This window comes from Budorcas taxicolor, chromosome 1 (assembly GCF_023091745.1).
Source record: "Budorcas taxicolor isolate Tak-1 chromosome 1, Takin1.1, whole genome shotgun sequence".
Classification (NCBI taxonomy): domain Eukaryota; kingdom Metazoa; phylum Chordata; class Mammalia; order Artiodactyla; family Bovidae; genus Budorcas; species Budorcas taxicolor.
The window spans coordinates 38,969,024-38,989,646 of record NC_068910.1 but is presented as its reverse complement, the minus strand read 5'-3'; the positions used below and the strand labels follow the sequence as shown (position 1 = coordinate 38,989,646).

Here is a 20,623-nt window from a genome sequence, read left to right as displayed (position 1 = left end):
CCTGGCGGGCAGCCTGCTTGCTCAACGCCTTCTGCCACTAACCGATTCCAGGGAGACAGGGAGTGGAGCCGAGCAGAGCAGGGGCGGCAGCAAAGGAGGCAGGTCTGTGCTGGCTTGGGCCGGTGAGGGAGGACGAGCAGAGCACCCAGAACCTGACCTCCAGCCCCGTTTCCCCTCCCGCAGCCCTGCCCCTCAGCAGGAGCTGGAGTGATCACAGGGGCAGCTGGAATCCCCGGTTTCAAATACAAACCCTAGCTCCTGACTAATGACAGGAATGAAGCAGCATCCTTTCTAAGCTGGTCACAACAGCTGGTGCCCAGTGTACTGTCAGCAGTGAAGGATCACACTAAAACTCTAATGAAAACTGGCCGCAGAGAAGCCGGCCAGGGCAGCCCTGTTTAGACGAGGAAATGTAGCCAGCCTGGCTGGGCCCCGCAATGGGACTCGCTGGTGAGCAATGACTCATCTTCTGTGGCCAGTGATTCCACTGCCTATAAAATGACGCTAGGGTGTACAATCCGAACTGCCCTATAAAAGGGGGAAGACCTGTGTCTTCCGAGCACGTGGGCTGGTCAACGAGCTCTCAGGTAGGCTCAACCTCCTGCTCAAATGTGTCATCCTGTGAGCAGCAGGCCTGTCTGTTCTCCATCCCTTTAATTTTCTCTATCAAAATAGGAGCATTTTAAGTCCTTCTGGGAGCTTTCCAGTCAAATCAGGTCAAAGGCAGCTGGAAGGAAGCCTTTTTAGCACCTCTCAGAGGCTGGAGCCCACTTACTAGCTCCCAAGGTGCCTGGGTGGTCCTGGTGCTGAGAGGGGGACAGAATCCTGAGCCCCACCAGCTCTGCTCCTACGAGGAGGTCCACGCACTCACCATCGAACCCCAGTGTGCAAGACCTGCAGAACCACACAATTCCACAGCACTTGGAGGCGCTGACCCACCTCTGAGCTTCTTCTGCCAGTTCATCTCATTGAAGAGGTCCTCGGACCGCAGGAAGAAGTCGTTAATCTTGCTGCCCTGCTCGTCCCTCTCTGTGGTGTAGTATATCCGTAGTTTTGACTCTTTGGTTAGGAATTCACATATACTGGGCACGGGGAAGACAATCTGCTCCATGGTTCGGTCTAATCTGACAATCTAGGGTGAAAAAACGGAGGTTAAAATTATCAAAAAGCCTTTCCTGAGCACTTGGCACAGGCACAGGCTCAGTATTCAGCCTAGATTTTTTCTTTTTTCTTTTTTATCCATACCACATGGCATGTGGGATCTCAGTTCCTTGACCAGGGATTGAAACCACGCCCCCTGCATCAGAAGACTGGACCCTTAAACACTGGACCACCAGGAAGTCCCGTCTCAGAATTAAAGATCAAGCGTAACACAGACCTGACCCGGAGTCTTCTTGGATTCTGTAACTCCCGGACTAGGCTGTATCTCTTAGATTTATGCATAAAACCGTTTTGGAAAGTCAAAATATTTTTCTAACCTCAGACCCATGAATTGTACTGTGATGAAGTTTAATCTGGAACAATTTAAAGTGTGTTCTGTGTACAGATTCATAGGAGGCTTGGGGCTGCAGATGTCCAACAGAACTTTCTGGAATGAGGAAAACGGGAATGATGAAATGATGCCACAACTGTGTGTCTGCCCCTTGGAAAGCAGAGTCCCTACTCACATACGGGCACTGAGGACTAGCACATGCGGCTGGCACAACTGAGGACTGGAGCTTAGTATTTAATTTTATTTAATTTTAATGTAAACAGCCAAACACAGCTAGTGGTGATCCCACTGTACCATGTAGCGCTAGCTCATGGGACCAATCTCACCTAAGAGCCTTTCTCAGATTGCAAAGGTGGGTTCTCTTCCCTAGATAGGAACTCAAAAAGGAGATCTTCGGTTTTCACAGATGCAGTGACCTCTGAGCATCTAACATGTGTGATGCCTAAAACAAGAGACTCTTTTAATATTGGTATCACGCTCATTGTTCTTTTAACTAGCTTTGCTGATTCCTGGGGTGGACGCTTCACAGATATTCCCCATGCTCTTCCTAGACAGGTTTAGTCCCCAGAGTTTGTCTGGGGGAGACTGTTCAAATTTTTCAACATTGCGTTGAGTCGTAGTCCCAGGGGACCAGAGATTTCAAAGGGGTTCAGGCTGCAGTACTAGAGGGGCAGGGCCTCCCTGTGTCCTTCCTCCCCAGGGGCTGGACAAGTCAGGTGAGGCCCAGAGCCACACCCTCTCTGAGAAGTTCTGGTTCCCAGTCTCTCAGTGATTTTTTTCCCAGCGCAGCAGGAGAGATGACTCAGGTCAAGCTGCAGTGGGAAACTCCGAAAGGAGGCAGGTTCCCACAGCCCGGCCTCCCTGAATCCTCGGAGATGTCGTCTGGAGACCAGTGGTTTCCAAATCAAACTGGAGATCATGTTACCAAGTCTGGTGCATAAGCCAACCTCGTTAACTGGGATTGGGGGGGCGGGTGTTGGTAAAGCGGGTGGATACAGTCTGTAGTCCCCCACGGCCCTCCTGCTTTATATCATCGGGGGGCTCTGGATCAGCCCCCTTACACGGAAGGAACACGATCTGAGAAGAGACAATGGAGGAACAGGTGGTCCTGGCAAGAACAGATGCTCAGATTTCAGGGCGACCTGCATGGTGTGGCCCGGGTGCTGGGACGCGGGTCTGCGGAAGCCTGGGAATGACAGCATTCTCTGTGTCCTGCGAGACTGGACGGTATGAGCAGCTGCCCAGGAACAGGATTTCAAGAGCTCAGGCCGCCCTGCCTGGCCATTTCTCTCCATTATTCAAGATCGATTCATGCCTCTCTTTCACTCAACGTACAGCTGGGAATCAAAACCCATCCCAGCCCTTCTCCACCTCTAGCAGAGTGGGGGACCTTGTTAACACCTCTGCACCTGATCAAATGTCAGTTTGATGGTGAACCAAGGAGCTCAACCAGACCATTTCCAAGGTTCCTTCCCCTCTGACATTCCATACCGCAAATACCTGAAGCTTGTTTTCTAAGGGCTCCAGAGAACAAACTTCTGGTCATGAACAATCAATCGGGATTACATGCTCATACACACTGTCACGGTCAACCGATGGGTGAAATGACGCATTTTATGAGGACAGCTGCGAGACCCCAGACCGTGGGTATGACTATCCTCTAACATGTCTCTATCCTGCAAGTCTCACATGGCCCAAAGGAGTCTGCTAGTCTTTCAAAATCCTTGCTCTGACACTGATACTGTATTTGTGCATTTCCTCATTAGCTGATCAGGACACACCATCCCTTACCGCCTGAATCCTGCGGGTGCAGGTCTGGGCCCTCTCAGTCCCCAGGAGACAATGCAAGGAACATTAAAAACACCCATGGGCTCCGGGTCAGCCAGACATGGATGAAAATGTCAGCCCTGACACTGAGAACTGGACCTCTCGCTAAGTGACACAACCTCTGAGTCCCTTCTCAGTGTTGTCCCATCTGCAAAATGGAGATGATTTCTTTCTTGCGGGTGTGTGTATGTGCTTTCAAGTGCAGATCTGGTCGTATTACTCCTCGGTGGAGTTCTGAGGGTAAAGTCCAGACTCCTCCCGCCAACATCGGACGCGGTCCTGCAGGACCTGGGGCTGTCTCTTTCCTCTCTGATCCAGTGTTTTCTCACTCCCGCTCCCTAAGCCCCACCTCTTCACCTTCACCTCCCACCTTGGGGCCTGCCAAACTCTAGCCTCCTGGCTGTGCCCCTTCATTCCCATCCTTCGGAAGGTCTGCGCTGGGTAACACTCTTCAGAAGAGGCCGCCAGCAGGTCCTTCTGCGGTATCATCTGATGATACCTTCTGGTCGTCCTCACGCCCTTTTCCGAATTCACAGCGCGTCTCCTTGTGTGGCCTTGCTCGGTGTCTACTCCCCCACTACCTTGGCTGTCCCAGGCTTTGAGCATTGAGTGCGGGTCCTGGTGCACCGTAGCTTCTCACCACCTGTTTACCACTCAGACCAGTGACCGCACGCCAGCCCCAGCCCAGGGCACCCACTGTGGAGGCCCTCGACGCGAGCCTGGGTCCCAAGTGTACCCGGCCTTTACCTCTATCTGGGCCGTGTGCTTGGCATAAAACTCCAGAGCTTCGTCTCCATCCACCTGGCCGCCGGGTTTCAGCATGGTCTGAAGCTCTTTGTTATGTCGAGCCAACTAGAACACAAGTGCAGACAGGGGAGTCAGTTCTGTTTGCAACAGCAACACACAGCTGCCTTCTAGCTCTGGGGAGAAAAGATGCATGGGAACAAGCAGCAAGCTGGAGGGTGAAGGCAGGGCCCCATGTACCCCACTGAGGCTCGCTCTGCACGGCAGCTATTTTGGGAGCCTGGCAGAGTGGCGTGGAGAGCGCATGTCCACTCAAGGGCCCACTTTGCCCTGGTTTCCTTGGCCAGGCAGGAGGAAGGTAGGGTTTTCTATCCAACCCTACAGAGCCTCCTTAAGGAATGCCCTGAAACCTCACAGGGGCTACATTACCATTTTTTTTGAAGCTTAAATCATTTCATTATCAATATGTACTTGCTCATTAAAACTGAGTAAGCTGATTTGGGCATATAATTTTTTTTTTAAACTTTAAACTTTTTATTTTGCATTGGGTTATAGCCAGTTAACAACACTGTGATAGTTTCAGGTGAATGGCGAAGGGACTCAGCCATATATACACATGTATCCATTCTTCCCTAAATCCCCCACCCATCCAGGCTGCCACATAACACCGAGCAGAGTTCCAAGTACTATACAGTAGGTACTTGTTGGTTATCCATTTTAAACATAGCAGTGTGCATGTAACCTTCCTAAACTCCCAAGGGCTAAATTAAATGCTAGGAATGGAGGAGACAAGGGGCAAGGACTTATCAACCTCCAGCCCAATCCCATCACTGTTTTCTATCAAACACCTCCACCTAAGAGAGGTGGAGGGGACCAGAAGCACCAGCCTGCAGCCGAGTTCCTGGCTGCCCACACACCTCAGCCCGCTCCAAGCACGTCAACCTCCAGAAAGAGGAAGTGTCTTCAGAAGCCCAGCCACTTGGGAAGCGAGTTACGAAACAGGGCATTCTGGTGCCAGGGTAGGAAGTATTACTCCATCGCCCGAAAGGCAAACAAAGACAAGGCAGAGTGACAAGTTCCCAAAGATTTCCAAGTGCGATAGGCCAGGCAGCTGAGGTTTCTTTCTTGAGACGGTTAAGACAGACTCATCAATATTTATGAAAAGACTAAGACTCCTTTCAAGTGTCTGGAGACACAGTCATAAACTATCCAAGTGTCACGGCTCAGTGGGAACGCTTTTAAAAAATGCGGGGGTTTCCGAGGACATGACCCTGCGGGAATGGAACACTGGAAGCAGCCTGGACCTCGCACTCAGGGTCAGGTGGCTGGCGGTACCCGTGAGCCACGTTACCACGTGCCCAAACAACCTCAGGCTGAATCCTTACAGGAAAAGCAAGTTTAAGGGCGCATGCATGGAATGCTGGCACTGACTGTCGGGCAGGGGGGCTGGGGAAGGGTCGCACCTGATGAGCTAGGATGTAGATGTTGTGCCCCACGTTTCTGGGGGAGGCAGCTCCGTCCTCACCATTCTCACCATCCTCGAACTCCACTTCACCTTGCATGTAGGCTTTCTTGATCACTTCCACCTGCAAGAAGGGCCATGGCACAGAGCCCCTGACTCAGGAAGACCCATACAGGACGGACAATGACAGCACACGCATGGAGTCTCCCCTCCAGGGACAGACACTGCCCACCAGGCTCAGTACACTTTTCCTCCAGGTGTGGACACAGCCTCAGAATCCTTCTTAAGACAATCCTAGGCAGCCACTGCCAATCAGCCTCCACTGACAGGAGAGGGAAACCCATTCATTCTCCCTAAACCAACAGACACCCTGTGGCTGATCTATGACTGTCTACCTTTTTTTTCTCCTAACTTTTAATTTTGTACTGGGGCATAGCCAATAAATGGGCTTCTCTGATAGCTCAGTTGGTAAAGAATCCTCCTGCAGTAGTGCAGAAGACCTCAGTTCGATTCCTGGGTCGGGAAGATCCACTGGAGAAGGGATAGGCTACCCATCCCAGTATTCTCGGGTTTCCCTCGTGGCTCAACTGGTAAAGAATCCACCTGCAATGTGGAAGACCTGGATTGGATCCCTGGGTTGGGAAGATCCTCTGGAGAAGGGAAAGGCTACCCACTCCAGTATTCTGGCCCGGAAAATTCCATGGACTGTATAGTCCATGGGGTCGCAAAGAGTCAGACACGACTGAGTGACTTTCACTTTTTTTTCATAGTTAATAAACAATGTTGTGATAGTTTCAGGTGGACAGAGAAGGGATTCAGCCATATATATACATGTATCCATTCTCTCCCAAACTCCCTTCCCTTCCAGGCTGCCCCACAACATTGAACAGAGTTCCCTGTTATGACCTTCTACTTTAGAACGGGACGGTGGCTAAAAAAAAAAATGCACCCGAACAATAACACGATACAAATGAAGGGTACAAGCCAGTCCTGCCCTATCTCTTCATCTCCTCCTGTCATCTCTTCCCATCCCATACCTTTGCCATTTCAGGAAAAGCAGAAAAGAAAACCATTCGCCTTTAGGAATAGCTGATGACTATTTTCTGGCTTCAGATATTTCCCTGTCCCTCGCAGCCTACACCACATGAAGAAAAGATCTTTAACAGATGACATCTACCAGCACTTTCTATGCCCGAGCACTATTCTTTCAGAAACTTGAAGGCTCATCAACACTTTATGAGGTGTCAAAGATTCCCCTTGATTATGGATGGGGAAGCAGACTCAGAGAGGCAAAGGGGCGTGACAAAATTCACACGAGCGAGCTGAGCTTTAACCTTGATCTTCTCACGCCCAGAGCATGCTTCCCAGGGCATCTGGGTGCCGACCTTCCTGCTCCCATCTGCTGGCCTCAGCTTCCTGTGAGGGGGTAGGGTTGGTTCTGCCCCTTTCTCAGTTCCTCCCAGGAACCCAGCACAACGCCCTGGACAAAACAGGGCCCAGTCAACGTTTATCAGAGGAACCTATCAAGAATCAATCATTCAGAGAAAAAGAACACAACGCCTTCAACACTTAATTCGCACTAAAAATTGATCACTTTCTCTAACGACTCAGAGGCATTTCCGCCTCCTGCATCACCGCGAGGACAATGCTGTGAATTACTTCTCAGTGTCCGAGACCAAGCACGCAGAGGGCCACACATTGCTGCGCTGACACCAGGTCAGGCCCTGGAAAAAACTGTGGAGACAACGCCCTCACTCTCCGAGACTGTCTTCCTGTCGGTTCTTTAAAAACACACTGAACAGACAACGTGTCGCACAGGACGTGGGAGCCTGAACGCACAACATGTATGTGAACACACACACATGTGCACACATGCTCCCGACATTAGGGTATCTCTGCTGCACTCCTCAGAACCGTGTTTGTTCCAGGAAGCCTTTGACTCTGCCCTGCAATTCAGGAATGAAGCTGTTCAGCCACAAGGGGGCAACCCGGAAGCTGGTGGTGCCCAGGGGGCTGCTATGTCCCTCATCCAGCATGGGCTGTGTTCTTGACTGATGGGAACTGCAGTGGGGTCCCTGCTCAGTCATCCGTGCCCAGTCAGGAGTGACAGATCCCAGTCTCCCCAACCCCCAGCCCCAGTTACATAAGCCCTTACGTAAACTGGGAGAGGACTTCCGTCTCAGGCTGAGAACTCACTCCTGGCCTCAGAGATCAAAGTGCTGGGCTCGCTGTGAACTTTATTTAAAGGGACACATAAAGGGACTTCAGCCGGCCCCAAGCACACACTGGGTCACCAGGTGGCAGGACAGTTTTAGTGCCCTCATTTAGGTCTGTCAGTTACAGTTTATTTGCGTGGGAAAAAATCTAAATAGAGAATTCCGTCCTCAGTTCGGTTCAGCATCTCTGCCAGTTGCTGTCTCGCAGTCTACAGCCCTGACTCCCGGCCTGGAAGTCACAGCCAGCTGTTAACATCACCCCCCAAAATAAAGAAGTGTGTTTTCTTTTTTAAAAGACCCAAAATATCAGCACCGCCCTCCTGCCCCCCAACACCAGGAAAAAAAAAAACAACCCACTATTCTGTTGCCCAGATTCTCGATACCAAGAAGGGATGTGAATTCTTGATCCCTGGACAAAGCCACAGCAGAGAGCAGCCATGAATGAGCGCGTTCCGGAAGAGTTTACCACGCATGGGCACTGCGCACAGGGCTCTGCAGGAATCATCTGCTTAGTCTCCCTAGCAACTGTCTGGACTAGCTGATACCATCCTCTTCCTTTCAGGGAAGTGGAACTCAGAGAGTCTCTCTGCCCAGAGAAGGGCAGAGCTGTGGATGTGAACTCCAGGCTCCCACACCCCTCCTGGTGCCGCCTTCCCTGAGGAAAACAGCCTGGGGAGGCTTTCCCTGGGGGCTGTGCTGAAGGCAGAGGCCACCTATTCCATACAGGGGTCACCTCCCTGCCCTGGTCAGTGGCCCCAGTCAAATGTTCTCTTTGTACTTCTGATTGTTGGCATCATAAAGAAAGCTCAAGGAAGGAGATACTCTGCTCCGGCCCCCACGAAGCTCTGATGCTGCTCAGCGCCATGGCCAGGGGCTTAGCCGTCCGACTCACCAGTTCCTTGGGCCTCATGTTATAGAGGATCCTCTCGGCATTCTCACTGTCATGCCTGCTTTCCATGATGGCCAGGAGCAACTTGGACGCGTTGTTCTAATTGGAGACACAAGGGAGGAAGAAATGAGGAGGAATTGCCAGGGGGTGGCTGGCCTGAACCACGGGTGCTCAGGTGCTGCATCCTGACAAATGTTCTGCTTCATGGGAGGGCGTGGGTCCAGCGTTGGGTTGGCCCAAAAGTTCGTTAGGGGTTTTCCATAAGAGTGTACAGACAAAATAGAACAAACTTTTTGGCCAGCCCGATATATCCAAAACCACCTGCACCAGACTGAGAAGGTGCCACTTACGACCCCAAAAACACGTCCACAGGAACAGATGATGGTCAAAGAGGCACCCATCTGTTTCGCTGCAGTTTACCCTTAGAGTCACTCGGTCCAACTCCTAGTGGACACGGGACAGTTAAACAAGGGAGCTTGGTGGATCCACTGGGACCCTGATGATGAGAGTGGTCAGGAAGCCCCTGAGACACAGATCCAGATGCCTTCAGGGGCAGGGGTTGGTTATCAACACTGTGATTCAGCCTTGCAGGTTAGAGAAGGCTGACAATTCAGGTAATTCCTCCCTTCCCTAAAGGACTTCCTGGTGGCTCAGATGGTAAAGCGTCTGCCTACAATGCCGGAGACCCGGACATGACTGAGCGACTTCACTTTTTTCCTTTCCCTGACCTAAGGGAGAAGGAAACGGCAACCCACTCCAGTATCCTTGCCTGGAGAATTCCACGGACAGAGGTGCCTGGCGGGCTATGGTCCATGGGATCACAAAGAATCGAACATGACTGAGTGACTAATACTTATACTTCCCTGACCTAAAATAGCACTATCAGCTCTTATAGCCCCTAATATTATCATGAGAGTACAGCCAATGCCAGTTAACAAAAGGGACCCAAGGGATCACTGTATGCATATTAAACCATCATTTCCCACTATGTTCAAAGTTTCTTACATAACCACTCCCTGCACCTCTCAGCTTTTAGTCTCCAGGACTACGATAATCCACACGCTTCTTCATGTATTGGACTCGAAGGCTGTTGTTTTGGTGAGAGGGGGCAGTATTTTTTTTTCCCTCCACAAGCACAGATCACAGCAGTTCTATAGGGTTGTTATGCCATCAAAAGATGGCTTTTCACAGGGAAGAAATGTCTCTAATAACCTTCAGGTTACTGGACTAGCTGAAAATGACATTGAAATGCTGATGAGGAGCACCTGAAGGTCTCAGTTTATTTCATGTTCTCCTCTTATATATCCTGATAAATGGTAGCCAAGGATATGAGCCTGAATGAGGTGATCCTTCGACAAGAGGATTTGTCACAGGAGTTAAAAATAGCCCAAAGAAACAAATCCATTTAAATGATAGACCCAAACTTTCTATTAGTGTGGACTCTCGGTTAGAAACATTAAAATAAAATAAAAATAGCTGGGTGATTCCCGTGGGCTTCTGTGTTACCACCTTCCCTAACGACCTTTCCTCTGGCACCACCAATGCCATAGGTACAGACTGGCTTTTCGTAGGTCCAGGCTCTCCCATGACAGTGACAAAGTGCCCGGTGCTCCATGCGGGGGTGAGATGGAGGGCAGATCTCAACCTACCCCAACACGGGAACAGTTAAAAAGGACATGTGCTCAGGGAGGCTAACGTTTCAAAACACACTGCAGACACTAGGCTGGGTTGCAAGTCCAATTCTCAAAAGTAAAACTTTAGACTCAGAGAATCTTCGGAACCCCTAAGACAGGAGTGAGGGTTTTTTGTTTTTACTTTATTTTTAATTAATTTTCTTGTACATTCAAGAAATCAACATCAGGAGTAGTCCATCAGCTTCTAAAACATTCAACAAGCTGGTTTGTAAACCCAGTGGCTTAAGCATCTTGAAGCGACTGCTTTCACCCCATAAAACTATTTTGGTACCAGAGGGAGTGAGCATGTCAAAGGTGCTTCTACATCAGTCATCTGTTTGTATAGGATGCAAAGAAACTCATCAGATGCCAGGAGGCACAATACTGGCCGGTTTAACTTTCCTTATGTTAGCCCAGCATCGATGAACCTCCCTTCTGCTAAATCAATCACAAAACAGAAAAAGGTGTTCCCTGATACTATCAACATACAATAATTTTTTTTGGTCCTCGATAGTTTTAGTGGTACTATTCTTCAACTGGCCCTTCTCCTCAATGGGGGGAGGGGAAATGAAGAGACCACAGAGGGAATGGAGTTTCCACTGTTTCTCTGTCTTCATCTTTCAGAATCAGGTTGTTAGTTCTCGGAGTCTGTTTGAATTTGCTTCTTAGTTTTGGGTGTGAGTTCCTATTCCATGTGACCTGTGAGTGGAAAAACTGATATCCTCTCCCAAGACCTTATTTGGAAGGGAAAAACCGAACTTCTGCCTTTTACTCAGAACTTGCAATGTGGATCATTCATTGAGTTTAAAACAACTGTCTTCAGGATTTAGTGTCACAGCAGTGACCTCGTCACGTGCACAGGCAACACACAGCAAAGTTTCCAAATGCTACTGTTTTTCTGCTTTCAATTCCTACTTGCCTTCAGTTCTAACACAAGGTCCATCCTCTTCTTTCCCAGAGGGTTGATGTCATTGAGGATCAGGGCTGTGATGATGTCGATGCCATTGGACTCATGGGTGGCTATGCAGTTCTGAGAAAAGAGGCACACGCAGACATTGGCACAAGGCTGGTCATATATCAGACGTCAAAGGCCAACAGGCTGAACTGCTATTTCAACACAAGGTTTGCCACTCCCAGTCATGTCTCTAGGGGAGGGCAGCAAGTTTTCCGTGAGAAAGTGGTAAAAATAAAAGACAGATGAAAATCTCTAGTTTCAGAATTAACAGTAAACAGTAGGAAAGTCCCCATGCGCTGTAACTGATAAATTGGCCGCATCTAATCCAAACAGCGCAGTGGGCTTTTGTTCTTAAGGGAAAATATGGTGTGTGACTGATTCTGGGTTCTGAGCACCGGTTTCCCCTTGAAAGGTGTGTTCCATTCTCTCTACATCACTCGGTTTTCGTATCGCACACTTTTGCTTCAGGCTCGAGCTTGGAAAGCAAGTTTTAATTCACGTAATATCAGAATTAATCACCTTCCCCCAGGTAAGATCCCCATTTGCAGCAGAATTCATACCAGTATGGTCCTTTGCACAGACCTCAGTTTGGCAGAAAAGCCAACTTGAGGTTATAAGGAAATTCACTTAGATGTCAGATAAAACCTCTCCCCCCAAGCCTGTTATAATTTTTTGTTTGTTTGTTTCTTTTCACTTTAACTCAGACTATACCATCTGTCTCATCAGGAAACCTGGAAAGGAAGGTGGATCTAACCAAATGCCAGCCTCAAAGTCATGGACAACTATGATCAGATTCTCAATATACAGCGAGTGGTCCCTCTCATAAGCCAGGCTTCTCTTCTGAGCCAAGGTTCTGGCCTTGGTTCCCAAGTAACATAGCATGTCATACCTGCCCTGGCCACTGCGTTTATCATGGGCTATTTTAAGCACTGGCCTATCCCCTCCAACTAGGACACAGCTAGAATTTGAGTTAAAAACCATACTCATTCTAGCGTCAGTGCAAAACCTCACAGAATCTATACGATGTCATGGATAAGCAATGACTCTACTGGGTTCCACTCCAAAAATATACATCTTGAGAGGCACCAATGGGTCCTGGGCTTCCCTTGTGGCTCAGTGGTAAAGAATCCACCTGCCAATGCAGGAGACATGGGTTCAATCCCTGATCCAGGAAGATCCCACATGCTGCAGGGCAACTGGGCCCATGCGCCACAACTGCTGAGCCTGCGCTCTAGAGCCTGGGAGTTGCAACTCCTGAGCCTGCATGCCTAGGGCCTGTGCTCCGCACCAAGGGAGGCCACCGCCATGACAAGCCTGCTCACTGCACCTGGAGCACAGCCCGCCTCGCAGCACCCAGAGAAAGCCCTTGCAGCAGTGAAGACCCAGCACAACCAAAGGTAAATAAGGAAACAAATTATTTTTAAAAAACGCTAACGGGTCTTTCTCTTCTCTGAACGTCAACCGTATGTTTTCCTCATATTATTTTCAAATGGTCTCATGTCCAGGAAGGCTCTTCTTTCCAGTTAAGTTAAAACCTCCTTCTGTGAGGTGGTCCCTTTATGTGTCTTCCCTAATATCTGAAATGGAGCCCAGTCTTCTGGTCTTACTCATTTACCTCCAACTTTACCATGTATTCCCAGCAAAGTTAAGAGCTGGGCCATTCAAATCAAATCAAGCTGGGCCTAGACCAGGATGCCCGCTGATGCCTGGGATCAGGTCACATTCTGAAACATAATAAAGTCCAGCGGCTCCTTCCTCGCTGCTGGACAGAGGCCTCTCGTTCTCCTGACTCCCAAGGTCTACAGCCAGACGCTATATGACTTCTGAACTAGTCCATGTCATCAAGGCTTCAAAATGATACACTTTTTTTTCTTTTTCCCCACCTCCTCAAAGAAAAATGGGATTACCTGATTCTCATGGCAAGGTCCTTGACAGTATTCAGTTAAACTTTCCAGGGTCTGGTTGATGAGGGCCACGTTCTTTTCGTTGATATAGAGTCCCAGAAGACCAAGACCCCCAGTGGTGCTTCCACAAATACAGTCCAGAAACTGCAGTGTCTCGCACACCAAATTGTAATTGGTCTTGTTGTTTTGGCAACGGAGGAAGTTCTGCAATTGGGGAGTCCCCAGGTTTGGGGAGCAGAGGCAAAGAGAGAGGGAAACGGTCACTCAGCCTGCCATTTGGATCACGTGTAGTCGGTTGGTGGACAGGATTGTGTTGGTTAGAACAGAAGAGTCAGCCCCCACGATGGTCAGCCATGGATGCGGCCTTGGCAACAGCTACGAACGCTTGGCTTTTGTATGGGATGTAGTGGAGAAGAGCTCCTCTTTGACAACCCGCTTCAGCCTCAGAGACCCTTGTTTCTCATTTCTCTCTTTCCTGCTCCAGCCCACCTCCCTGCCCACCACATGTTAAGTTCAGAGTCTTCTGACATTTCCAATGACAGTGGTTTTATTGAAAAGATGATGGTGTGGTCTGGATGCTGAATGCAGAGTGTAGTCCTGAGAGTAAATCATCACAGCATAAAGTGTCACAGGACACTTTACGCCCACAGCCATGGTGGGGATCTGGATTACCTCGCTGGGTCACTTCCATTATTAAAGGAAGGAACAAAAGTGAATAAATGTGTGTATGCTTGTGTGCGTGTGCCCAAGTATGTATCCTCAAGGTAAACTTACAATGTTAACAAAAGACTTAAGAGCAGATACTTTCTCAACGAAGTAAACCAAGGCAATTTCAACCACCTCATAATACACTGTCTATTTTCATACAGAGATTTTTTTTTTGGTCATAGACTCCAGTAATCCCTTCTTAAAAAGAGGCAAAGATTAACTACAAATACTTGTGGGCATAGTTATAAAAGTTACATATGTTTGCTGTAGAAAATCAGAAAATTATCTTTTTGGATTATCTTTCTAAAAAGATAATTAAAAGATAAAATGAATGTAACTTTTGATCTGGTAATTCCACCTCTATTACTATTCGCAAAGTACATATTGGATGTTCGCAACAGCACTGTTTGAGACAGAGAAGAAGTGGAAGCAAGCTAAAGGCTCATCAATTGGGATACAAACAAATGATAGTTCATCAACATTCTTTAATATTGCAAGTTGCAAACACAGAAGCAGGTCCGTATGTATCAATGTGGAAAGATCTCTAGGATATACTGTTGAGTTAAGGAAACAAAAAGGGCAAATAGCAGATTAATAGGGATCCAAAGCTCCCATCTAAATATACAGGAAAAGGCCAGGAAGGATTCAGTTCAAAACAACATGGGAAAGCGAAGAGGGACCTTTTTTTTTTTTTAAAACCAAACACTTATTTTCATTAAAGCCTTCATAGAAAGAATATATTCATTGTATAATTCATTCATTATGTACAAAGAATATATTCCTTGTATAATTAAAACATTTATAAATGAACAGATTAAAAGCTGGTAATCAAGTTTAATGCTTGACTTGTCAACAAGCTAACCACCCGTCACTGCCACCCCCAACCCCAAGTTAAGCTCAGTCCCTTATGCTGAAGCCTTTCTGACGAGTCTAAAAATTGAGCCATCATTCAGGTCCGGGTGGGAGGTGGGGGAAGGACAGATGTTTGAGAACCACGTGCGCTTGCAGTGTGACTACATTTCTAAGGACCACAGGAAGCCAGAGGAGGGTTCCACAGCCATTTCTTGCTCCAGTCCCTCAAAGAAGATTCTACCTGTTAACAGCCTGGCTGAAACCCATGCCATGCAATGGTGGGGTGGAGGAATATTCCGGAAGAGGACAGGGGAGGACCAGACTGTCCTAGGCTCAAACGCACAGCATGGCTCTCGAGGTCCAATTTCCTCCCCAACTCCTGCGTCATCATTCCTGCCATGCCCCACCTCTGCTCAGAGACATCCTCTCTCCCGCCATGCTCTTCTCTGTCTGGCAGCAATGAACTTCTTTCTGCTCTTCAAGCACCCTTCATTCTCTCATTTCTGGGGCTTCAGCCACACCGTTCCCTCTGTCTGTCACTCTCTCCCTGTCTCCACTCTGATTAACTTCTCTTCCTTCAGGATGGTGTGTCAAGTTACTTCTTTCAGGAAGCCCTCCATCCTGACTCCGAAGAGATCTGAGCACCAACGCTGGCAACAGACAACTGGCACAGGGACTGTCTCGGGCCAGGGGCTTCACAAACACTGCCTGAATATCTGAATTAAGTTGAATGAATGGGAGAAAGAGGGCTTGGGGAGTCATCAAGGCTGACATGCTTCAGACTCCCCAGGAAGGACAGTGAGCAGCCCTTTCTTGAAAGCCTCTCCCATTTCTCATGATCTTTATAGCATGTCCACCCAGAATTTCTCCCTCCTAATTCACATCCACTTTCTCTACAAAAACAGAGGTTTTTTGCTGTGCCACTTACTAAAGGCCCATGGGAACTCCTTTCATGCTTAAGGAATACAATTTACCCTTAGCACATACCACTCACCCCACCTTGCCTAGGCTAGAAAAATCCTGTTATTTCTGTGGTCTTCCTTGGAGTGCCAGGGACCAAGTCAGGATGGGAAGATGAAGGAAATCAAAGAATTTAAGTCTGGCTTAAACAGACCTCAATGGACAGAAATCAGGATCTGCATTCCTTAACCCAGATCAAAGGCAAAGCCAGCCTCTCAGGGGAGGTTCAAAAGCAATGGAAAAATGGTTCAAAAACAGTCCTTCCCATCAAGGTTCTTGCTACTGTGAACAAAGCTTGCTTAAGGTAGCAACTGCCCGTTTGGCAAAGTCAAGTTTGGTGGCTTTATCTCTACTGAACACTTATCAACAGGAGAGTTAAGGTTATAAACGTGACAAGAAACTCTGGGTAACTTCAAAAGGCCAGAATCCCTCCCTCTCTGGGCTTATCTGCACTTCCTTCTACCAGGGAGCTGATCCCTCTTTCCTCGTGAAAATGTCTTCTCCCTCAGATCCAAGAGGAAACCCTGACCCAGAGATTCACCATCGGATCCAGAAAACTGCCAAGAAGATGGCATTCAGAGCTGCCGAATCCCGCTTAAAACTACCATTTTGAGAGCCAGACTCCTACAAGCATCTTCTTGTCAGAGCGATTTTATTATTCTTATTTTTTTATTATTATTTTTTTTTAGAGCGATTTTATTAACTAGCTCAGGCTGTCTGACTTAGTGGGAGTCTGTAAAGATGAATGCAACCTTCATCCTTCTAAACCCTTGGTCCAGACTGCTGGTTTGCCAGCCAGGCCCTGCAAAACCCTGGGGGACCCCGGGGATGCCCCATGTCTCAGGGCTCTTATAGATGAAGTTCGAGCACTCTGTAGTTTCAATTATGAACAAAGCAGCCTTGCTTTCATATGCTTTACCTTGTACCTTCTGAGCTGTTCAAACAAAGAATTCTGCAGCCTTAAACAGTTTAAAATTACTGGTGTTATGGTACCCTCAAAGGTTAAATTGCTAAGTTTTTTTTTTTAATATATTATACTGTACAATCCTTCACTGTACACGCCTTCACAATACAACTGTTTCTGGCAGACCAGTATATTGGAGAATGGGAGTTTTGGAAGGACTCATGAAAAGGTGCTTCTGCCCATGGGGGTCTTGGAGAATTAATTCAGAGTTTTGCTAAGAGCTAAAGACAGCTGAGCGTCGAAGAATTGATGCTTTTGAACTGTGGTGTTGGAGAAGACTCTTGAGAGTCCCTTGGACAGAAAGGAGATCAAACCAGTCAATGCTAAAGGAAATCAACTCTGAATATTCATTGGAAGGGCTGATGCTGAGGCTGAAGCTCCAAAACTTTGGCCACCTGATGCAAAGAACCGACTCAATGGAAAAGACCCTAATGCTGGGAATGATTAAGGGCAGAAGGAAAAGGGGGTGACAGAAGATGAGATGGTTGGATGGCATCATTGACTCAATGGATATGAGTTTGAGCAAACTCTGGGAGATGGTGGAGGACAGGGAAGCCTGGCATGCTGCAGGCTCAGTCATGTCGGCCACGACTGAACAACAATAAGGTACACAACAACAACTGTGAGGACTTCCCCACAAGAAAAGGTGAACTCATACAATGAGGGCCTCCCTCTGCTTCCCCAGTGAAGATGGGAGCTCCAGGGGGTGGAGGGGAGGAAGAACAGATCCATGAAACCAGAGCTACACTCGGGAAACAAGCACCCTGGGACCGCCCCTCCGACGTTCATGGACGGGACTCTACTCCAGGGGGGTTTAGTGCTTGGTTAGTTCAGAACTCAGCAGACATCAGCTTCTCTGAGAAGCTTTCCTGGACCTGGCTCACTGTGTTGGTTCCCCGCTCTGAATACACAAAACCCCTAAGGTGGCACAACAACAGCCCTTGGCATGCTGTGTGGTCATCTCCCTCTTACCAGGGGCTCCTGCTTTGTGGGGGTGGGGGATCTCCATCGCCCTGGCTCAGGGCACAGAGCAGGTCCTCGCCGAGGTGAGGAAATCAACACACATGCAAAGTCTTAATCTACTTTTCCTTCGGAGCCTTAGGTTGGTGGAGACCAGTGACTCTAGTACAGGCTAACAGTACAGGGCAATGGCCACAAAGTTCAGCCTAGAAATCACCCCAGCAGCAGGGCGGGGCCCCCATCCACAAACACGCCACAGTCGAGCCGAAGGCTTTGTTTTCCTACTGGTGGGACAGCCGGGTTTCCCACGGTGTCGCTCACACTCCCTTGGCCTGTCTCCTCCGTGATGGATGGTGTAGATACGGAAGGTGGAACGAATACAGTCTGCCTTCAAACAGAGAAATGCCAGCCAAGGAGACAGGCACCAGACCCTGACCTTTGGGTCATGAGAGCTATGTCCGCCCACTGAGCTCAGCTTGCAGGCGTCAGGCCAGTGCGTCGAGGGTTGACGTGTTCTATGTCCAAAGTAGGAATGTCTGAGCAACAAGCAAGAAAAAGAAGACTGACAGCCAAGATCTCACACTCAGCTGTGGACAGGGATGAAGCTGGGAATGTCAGTGGAGGAGATGAGCGGGTGTCAAAGTCGAGAACGAGCCTGAAGTCACTGCCTGGCTGACAGAAACCCCTTCGTTTTGAAGTACGGGCCAGACTTGGCTGGCTGATGACTTTGGATCTGAATGCTTTTTCAAAGCCCAGGCTCTTCAGACTCATTGGATCGAAAAATCAGTACAGATGGTATTAATACTGCAAACTTCATCCAGTACCATCTCACTGTTCTTACTGTTTAACAATTAAACTCATTACTCAGCTTACCTAGGTAGAGAGTCTGCAGCAGGTTTTAAGGACAAGCCATTGCTAGCTGTGGCACCAAACGGTCTGTCCACAGCTAACATGTGAAAAGTCATCAAACCACCTGGAGGGTCAAGTCAACAATGCAACATTTCAAGGCTGCACCTTCCCCTTGCTATGTTTGGACTACAATTATTACTTTTATTTTTTTGATGTGGACCATTTTGTTACTGAATTTGTTACACTACTGCTTCTGTTTTATGTTTGGTTTTCTGGCCAGGAGGCATGTGGGATCTTAACTTCCTGACCAGGGATCAAACATGCGCCCCCTGCAATGAAGTGAAGTCTTAACCACTGGACCACCACTGAAGTGCTTAGAATTATTTTCTTTTCAAACCATCATGATTCAAATAAAACTACCACTGCTAATCTATTTACTTTAGGAGGAAATATTCTGTCTTAGAGGAGCTCAGGCACACTCTTTTGCTTCAGCTTCATCCCTTTTAGGCAGAGAGGAGTATTTTCCCTAACAGTCAGCAGCAGAACCAGGTAATGGCCAAGGAGCCAGGCTCCAGCGCGCTTCTGGGGAGCGACAGCTTCTACAGATCTGTGTCCACTCAGAACAAAGAGTGTATCTCTGGAACCCATCCTTGGCCCTTCCTGAAAAGCCTGTGCTGTTGCAGAAACTCTGCAAGGAAGAAAACAGCCTCTATCTTAATGTGGTGGTGGACAGCACAAACTCTACCCACCAGACTGCCTGGGCTCAAATGTGAGCTCTGCATACCCTAAATGAGTCCTGTGCACCTCAGTTTCTTCATCTATAAAACAAGTGTAATAATACAGGAGACACTTAGCATCCAGAATCATCTACATGCCCAATAAGCCTTGGCCACAACAAAAAGTGAACAAAGCATTTCTGGAATCATCCGTTCAACAAATATTTGTGAACATTTATGGGAGTCCCTGGGACAGCAAGGAGATCAAACCAGTCAACCCTAAAGGAAATCAACCCTGAATATTCACTGGAAGGACTGATGCTGAAGCTCCAATACTTGGCCACCTAAGGCAAACAGCTGACTCATTGGAAAATACCCTGATGCTGGGAAAGATTGAGGGCAAGAGGAGAAGGAGGTGACAGAGGATGAGATAGTTGGATGGCATCACAGACTCGATGGACATGAGCTTGAGCAAGCTCCAGGAGGTAGTGGAGGACAGGGATGCCTGGCGCGCTGCAGTCCATGGGGTCGCAAAGAGTCGGAGACAACTCAGCAACTGAACAACAAATGTAAAATATCAGAAGACCACTTCATTCATTCAACCAAAACATATTGATTAGAACTTTCCATGTACCAGATTCTGTAAGTCTAGTATATTTAATCACGCAAGCCACCACCAAGTCAAGATTCACCTGTGCACCTAAACATCAGAAAGTGGCAGGCTACCGGCCAGACACAGGCGTGCGCGCACACACATATCACAAATATATATGTGGAGCAGGGGCGACAACACAGATGAACGTGAGATTTTACCCCTGAGGAGACGGTGGGGAAGATGAGACAGAGAAACGCTTCGGAGGTCAAGAACAGTCTGCGCCCGCAGTTGGAGGAGACTGGCTGAAGGGAGAGGAGCCCACCAGTCACAGAGAAGCTGGGCGGAGCTGTGAGGAGCTTGGACGCCCCGCCCCCACCTCACGTCCGCCCCGCCCCCGCCCCGCCCTCACCTGGAGGTCCCGGTTGTGGTTTTCGCACAGCAGCTGCAAGAAGCGGAGGATGGGCTGCATAATGGTGATGACCGCGCTCATCTCCAGGTCGTCCTTGCTCTTGTCCGCCGCGGCCTGGGCGCCCTCTCCGGACTGGTAGTGGTCGTCGGGGTCAGCCTCCCTCCTGAAGGTGGTGAAGGCTTTGCGGGTGGCGGCAGAGGCCTCCAGGAGCTGATCCCGCACCTCTTCCGTAATCTGTGTCGCAGGCTCTTTGGCTAGAACGCAAACGTGAGATGATCAATGCTGCCGAATCCTCGGGAACGCTATTCACCACGCCAGAGACGATGTTCAGAGAGACCTAAGTTCTGCGATCACTAGAGAGCCCCTCAGGGTTGGCAAAACGCTCCAAGATGCCACCATCTTCTCTCAGCCCTTAGAATTAAAACTGAGTCGGGATCTGCCACCTCAC

At 48.7% G+C, this 20,623-nt stretch overlaps 1 protein-coding gene across 1 annotated transcript in view; it reads right to left on the bottom strand.

The window, feature by feature from the left end:
* Nucleotides 1–20,623, bottom strand: part of ITPR1 (inositol 1,4,5-trisphosphate receptor type 1) — a 322,601-nt gene that overhangs the window by 58,459 nt on the left and 243,519 nt on the right. The window contains exons 44-50 of the mRNA XM_052638520.1: nucleotides 20,176–20,429; nucleotides 13,166–13,366; nucleotides 11,223–11,333; nucleotides 8,634–8,729; nucleotides 5,527–5,649; nucleotides 4,067–4,171; nucleotides 940–1,132 (exon numbers count right to left, since the gene is read on the bottom strand). Coding sequence (XP_052494480.1) covers nucleotides 940–1,132; nucleotides 4,067–4,171; nucleotides 5,527–5,649; nucleotides 8,634–8,729; nucleotides 11,223–11,333; nucleotides 13,166–13,366; nucleotides 20,176–20,429 — 1,083 coding nt within the window. The remainder of the gene's footprint in view (nucleotides 1–939; nucleotides 1,133–4,066; nucleotides 4,172–5,526; nucleotides 5,650–8,633; nucleotides 8,730–11,222; nucleotides 11,334–13,165; nucleotides 13,367–20,175; nucleotides 20,430–20,623) is intronic.